Here is a 6,888-nt window from a genome sequence, read left to right as displayed (position 1 = left end):
TATCGGTATACGGCTCATCAACCTTGACGGCATTCACTCAACATGTCAACAATGGAAGTCTGTTGTGTGTTACTAACTCCCCCTTGAAATTTGAAATATACCACAACTCAACCATTTGATTTGTCGTACCATTAAATTAAGTTATTTAATCGCATTGCAAACTTTAAAAAAAACTATATTTATTGATATAACTAATTTTAAATCAAGATAAATAGAAAACGATACCTTGCTTCAACCTTATGAATAAGAAGCAACTGCAGATTACATAACCATCCTTAGCTTATGAAAACAAACAAACTAAATGCAGAAGTTAGCTACTTCACCATACAACAAAATACAGAGTTCATCCTTCTCCCACTTCATATTTCATCAATTTCAATGAAAACACTTAAGTTCAAACACATTGTTAAAAGATTCAAATAATCTCTAACATACTACTACAACAACCACCTAATGCTAAGCATAGGATTAAGTTAAAACCAGAAAACCAAACTTATTGAGTTGAACCCACAAAAGAAATATATATATAACTAAACCCAAACCAGATAGCAAATTATTAGTCTACTACTACCACCAATATTAACCTGTACTGCTCACAAACCCTAAGCTAACCTACGACATTAATTTCAGATCAAGTTTTTATCTTAAACCGCATGGATTGGGTTCCCACTTGAATCCATGTTAGAATTACCAGATGAAGCAGGATTGGCATGAAAAGCAGACTGCCTAGATGAGCCATCAAGTTTTAATGAAAGAGATGATGAGCCGCTATCACCAATACTTTCTCCCAAACTCAACTTTGACATGCCCACCAGCTCATCAACATTGATCGGGCTCTTTGAATGTACTGCTGTTGGCTTCACCACTTCATGCGTGTCCTTCTTCGTTGGTTCTGTGTCATACCCCATCCAATATGGCAATGAATATGGAAAGAATGGTGGGAAGTAAGTAGGATATACTACTGGGTAACAGGGTTGTGAGCTCTCTGACTTTGGAGGTACAGTTTCCCCATCATTCGAGTTGTTGGAATCCATTGATTTATCTTCTTCATCCAATGTAGGTGGAATACTCAACTGGTCATTACTCTGTGTTTCAGCATGTGGATGGTTAGCAGAAAACAAATCCTGTGATGCCATTGGAGTGTCACTTGACTGCAAGAAATAAAGAAGAAAAAGATCTCTTACACAACTAGAAAAGCAGTCAAATTGGATGGATATAAAATGTATCCAGGACTGTTCGTAAGCAAATAGGTATAAACCTATACTTAAAGAACAAGCTAAGCTAGCTGTATTATATAGGAGTTTCCTTTGATACGAGTACAAAGCAAACCATTTCTTCTGAAGCAAAAATTTCACAAACAAATGAAAGAAATCTCAGTGGTATGTCCACGATCCTAGTCATATCTACATTATTAAGTTCTCAAGGTTTAAAGTAGTTGGAAGTTGAAATAGTCAACCAAAAACCATCAAGTCAATTAGTCAAATTAGTAATTCATACAAGATATGGCAACTGATGTATCATTATAGAGAAAATGGTACTAACTTCATCTGCTACGATATCAAAGAGGCTAGAACGTCTTTTTCTCCTAGAAACATTGGACTGCCTGATGAAATATTTCTGAGCATGGCTAGCCACTTGAGTAGGAGTCCTTGATATAACATAATTGCGCGAGATTCCACGCCAATCACCTTTCCCAAGCTTCTGCAGACCAAGGAGAAACATCCTATGCTCCTCTTCTGTCCAAGGAACACCTGCAAAACAAATATAACTCAGATTCAAGAATCTCAGAGGAAGTACACCCATGTTTTATCCTATTGCTTCAACGTTTCATTAACAAGGAAAAAGGCACCTAGTCATTGTCACACCACGTACTTAGACCATTATTCAATGTCTTCTGGACTTCTCATTCCCCCAATGTCTATGATCAAATTTTTGAAGGATTATCGAATACTAGAACAATGTAGACGGTCACCAGGCACAAAATGAAACCCATTTTATCACCACCAAAACTCAGTGATATCACATCTGATAACCATTCTTTTGGACAAGATTTAACCCAACAAATTTCATGTTATAGCATAAATTATAATATAAAAATTACTAAAATCCATAACATCTCGATAATGAACTATGAAACCCATTTCTTGTTTTTCAGCAGCCCACCTCACTATATTCAAAAAATAAAAAATAAAAAAACAACCCCCTACTCTAACCAGAAGAATGAACTATAAATTAAGTCCAAAACTAACCAGAAATGCCATAACTTACTTTAAATCCTTAAACTTCAGAAATTTTATATTTAATCAGAAAAAAAAATATTTGTAAACAAATCCAACGTGATCACTGAAAAAAATATTTGTAAACAAATCCAACGTGATCAATGTGCACAAAATAAATACATGGAAGTTTTAAGCCAAAGAAAAGACTTCAAAAGTATTTGGAAGGTTTTCTTCTGTAGCTTATATAGTCTTACACTAATCATCCACAGAATAAAAACATAAATAATAGGCAAATAAAATTAATCCATCGAAAAACTGAAACCTTTTTTCCTTTCACGACTCGAAGACGACCCGGGGACGAAATCCTCAGAAGCATAACCATCGGTGTGATCCGGACCCTCACCGGGCGAACCCGACCCGTTCCCGTTATGCGCGCCAGAATTCGACCCGGAATATTGGCTTAAGTTGCCCATACTGGCGCTCTTCCGAATCGACCCGTCAGTCAAGCGGACTCCGAAGAGTTTGACCCCTCGGTTCGGACATGTCCGAGAGTTGTGGCCGTTGTGGCTGCAATGTGAGCAGCGACGCGTCATTTTTCACGGCCGAATAGATTCGTTTGGGATCAGATCAGAATGAAAATTAAAGCGATGAATGTCAACCGGATCTTAGAGAATCCGGATCCGAACCGCATGTGGATTAGGGCTGTGGTTTTGAACCAGAAAACAATTTTCCTTTAGTTTTTCTTATCTGGCTCCTCCCCTCTGGCTGTGTTAGCAGGTGGGAGAGAGAAAGAGGGATAAACAATATCCATATCGCATGTATTTATTTATTCAATTGCAAAAGGAAATCTAATGATCTAGTGCTTCGCGGAGTTTATTGTTGGAGATTATCATATTTTATCTTTAACCGTTGATATGGTCAACAATGGTGTGCCATCATCATACGTTTGGTGTGGGGAGCTGACTTCAACAAGACTTGAGACCATTCCCATTTTTTTTCTTCTTTTAGCGATAAATAGTTTAATCCCATGTTGTCTCTCCATTTTCTAAATATAATTTTTTATTATATTTTCAATTATTAATAAAAAAGTAATTTGGAAACGGTATTAATAAAAACTGTCAGAAAATAAGTGACGTATTCTTTCTTCTCAGCTTTTTTTTATTTCTTTATTTTATTTGAGAAACTATCGATTAAAAAATATAAATGAATGGTATGACACGTGTACGGCGGAGAGGTTAATTGGAAGGAAACGTAATCTTGGTCTGGGATCCAAAAACCCAAAAGGGTTGGTGAGATGTGTATGGGCCGTACGCGTGGAGATTCGCCATTTGCAAAATGGCATATTCTAGGGCATTAAAGCTTCTAGGATAAGTCATCGTCATAAATTATTTTTATCACACAAAAAGCTTTATCCACTTTATCCAAAGCCGCGGACATTTTCTAAATACTGGCTTTTTATAATTATAGCAACATATTTAAATATATATATTCACTCCCATAAAAAAAAGAATAAATTATACTAAAATTCATTCTAAAACTGTATTTAATCATTTTAATTAATATAATTATTTAAATTAGTCATTGCAATTATAAATTCTATTAATTAACTAACAGTGGCATTTATTTACTTATAACTAAAATTAACAACTTCTCTCCAATTAATCTAAAATATATATTTTTTAGTCTTGTTGTCCATTTCCTTGGTAACCTCTTGTCCTGTTGTGATAGCATGGGAGGTGGGCATGACCAGATGGTCGGTCAGGTGATATGAGTTAAAAAATTCGATAAAAAAATAATTACAGGAGAAACTAAAAAATTAAAATCAGAATAATTAAAATTTAAACTTTTAAATATAAAAAAATAAATTAAAATCTAGTATATAGTCGGTGTTTTATAGATAATTGTGGAGGGTAGTGAAACAAAATGATTTTAGGTGAAGTTTTGTGGGGCCAGAATGTTAAAGGAGGGGTGATATTTGGATGGAAATAATTGTGATGAAGATACGACAAACAATTATTTATGATAAATAGATATTAATGAATGAATTATCCTTTTCTCACTCGTAAGTTTTTTATCAACTTCCTCTTGGGTTTGGGTTTAGTTGGATAATCTATCCAACTTTAGCCAGGGGCTAAATTTTAATCACATTAATATAAGGACAGTGGGTAGGGACTCCACCGCTTTAAAATGCTAATTTTAATTCACATTTTAAATTTTAAGTTTATATATAATAAAATTATTTTTTTTATTTTTAAAAATAATGAACATGTTTCTTATCACAGTCATTACTCAAAAGTGTATTTTAGAATGGGTTAAATGTATATTTTATTTTATAAACGTGTTTTTTAAAATAATTTTATATATTTTTGTAATTTTAAAATAATAATATAAAAATTGATAGTTTTAAAATGAAAATCAAGTAGTTTAAAAAAATTTAGATTTTTTTTTATTTCTATGATATTTTTATAATTTTCAAAAAAGAATCTTTATTCCTCAATAAAGCCGTCGACTTTGCTCATTTCTGCTTGGAACCATTCATCTGATTTCCCACTCCTTTTTTGTTATCCTGAATAGATCATTCATTTGTAAGTTTAATTCACTTTATTTCTGTACTTTCTTCTTTGTTTTTGCTTTAGAAATTGTGGGGCAAAATTATTTTAGTTTCATCATGTTTTCAATTTTTTTTTTTAGTCTTTTAATATTTTTATTGAAAAAAAACTTAATTTTAATCAATTATTATGAACTTTAAGGGTAAAAGAAAATATAATTGGTGGAAATTTCTATGGATTTTCATATCCTTAACTTGTTTCTTTAGGGAAATATTTAAGAAAACATTTTCCTAGTTGTTATTGTTATACATTATTATGTCATGATTTTTCTTTAATTCGTTGAGGTTTGGTAAATTATTTTATCCATTAGTATTATTTTTTATAGAATAATGATTTGAATTCAGTTAATTTTGAGTAAGTGAACACTTAATCAATAGATCAAAACTTGAGATTTATTTAAAGTGAACACTTAATCAATAGATTATAACTTGAGATTCATTCATTCATTAATATTTGATTTGATGAAATTTTTAATTTTTAAAGTATCTAAAGATACTTTTCTCCAATAAAATATAAAATAACTAAAAGAAGTTTAAAATGAATGTTGATAAATATATTCTATCCAAAATTATTTTGGACCTGAAATAATAATTTACATTTTTATTACATTTTAATGATTTTTTATATTTTTTTCAAATATTATATTTTTAATGATTTTTATAAAAATTATTAATGCTGTCCATATGTCATAATGTGAGGCTACAACCTGATATTGTTTTATTAGCTACTGGTGCCACATCATCCTATTTTAATATTATAAAAAAAGAATTAAATTAGTCTTTTTACTATTAAATGAATCAATTTAGTCATTGTATTATTAAAAAGAATTAAATAATATCAAATTTCAACAGAGTTGAACCCCATGTGATGGCGTGATGGTTAAGGTATTCATCGCTTCAAGTGTGGCTTGTGTTCGAACCGTGTTAGTCGTGTTTGTTGTTCGGGCTTTGTCTTATTCTTGTAATTCACCAAAAAATCATTAGTGCTAACATTTACTGTTTTAAAAAATGTCATTTACCATTCAACAGAGTTATATCTTGAGAGCTTTTTATGATTCTATAAATGAAATGTTTTGTTTGGAGTCGAATCATAAATGAAAAAAATGATTTCCATGTCATTTTTTAAACAATAAATGTATTTTTGTTTTAATTTGACATTACCTGATTCTTTTTAATAATATATATCATATTGTTTTACTACATATATGAAAAAAAAGGCTAAATGAGGCTTATAGGCCTTTTTTTAATTAGAATTTTACGCTGGTTTTAAATTTAATTAGGGATATAGGTCGATTTTACGAGAAAGCATGTGTCCAGTTGGATGAGCTTTTTGGAAAATGCAACCAATTAGGTGTGCTTTCCATAAAGCTCGTCTAGTTAGATGCACTTTTCAATTCTCTCTCCTGGGGTTAGGGTTTTTATTTTATTAGAGTTAGGGTTTTTATTTTAAGGGTTTTGAGTATTTTGAAAGTGTTCAGGGTTTTTGATGAAAATTTTTAAGTAGTTTTGAGGGGTCAGGAATGTGATAACGCGTCTTAATACACATACATTTCATATGTCATGGTGGGATAGGACTATGACCTTAGAAACCCATTGTGGGGAAAGGAGATGTGGTAACATATCTTAATACACATACATTTCATATGTCATGGTGGGATAGGACCATGACCTTAGAAACCCATTGTGGGGAAATCTGGTTTAGGGGTAATAATGCTTGATACAATCAGGGGTCGAAGTGAACGTAAAGGTCCTAGTCAGCAGTCGTGATACGATCACGAGTTCAAGTATAATCGGGGGGTAGGTGACAATCGTTACACGATCAGGAGTTCAAGCTTTTTGGATACCCGCAAACAATGCCTTATATATACCATACATAAGATTAAAGTCATATTCATACAACAAAACTCTAAGACTTCCAGTGTAATCAACGTAAATTTTTTCTCTATTTCCAAGCAACCATTATCTCTAACTTTTTATTCTTGTTTGAAAGCCGACACTGAAGTTAACACAAGAGAGCTCTCAGAAGGAGAGTGAATGTTTCGGCACAGTAGAGATCAAACT

General features: G+C 32.1%; 1 protein-coding gene across 1 annotated transcript; it reads right to left on the bottom strand.

Annotated features, from left to right (window-relative positions):
* Positions 1 to 335: 335 nt before the first annotated feature.
* On the bottom strand, positions 336 to 3,164 carry LOC107934092 (transcription factor KUA1). The gene is made up of 3 exons (XM_016866442.2): positions 2,542 to 3,164; positions 1,543 to 1,751; positions 336 to 1,151 (listed from the first exon to the last, which is right to left on the bottom strand). Exons 1-3 carry the CDS (start codon positions 2,810 to 2,812, stop codon positions 645 to 647), a joined length of 987 nt encoding a protein of 328 aa, XP_016721931.1. The 5' UTR covers positions 2,813 to 3,164; the 3' UTR covers positions 336 to 644.
* Between the last annotated feature and the right edge of the window lie 3,724 nt (positions 3,165 to 6,888).

Source organism: Gossypium hirsutum, chromosome A08 (assembly GCF_007990345.1).
Source record: "Gossypium hirsutum isolate 1008001.06 chromosome A08, Gossypium_hirsutum_v2.1, whole genome shotgun sequence".
Lineage (NCBI taxonomy): Eukaryota > Viridiplantae > Streptophyta > Magnoliopsida > Malvales > Malvaceae > Gossypium > Gossypium hirsutum.
This window is presented reverse-complemented; position numbering and strand designations above follow the sequence as displayed.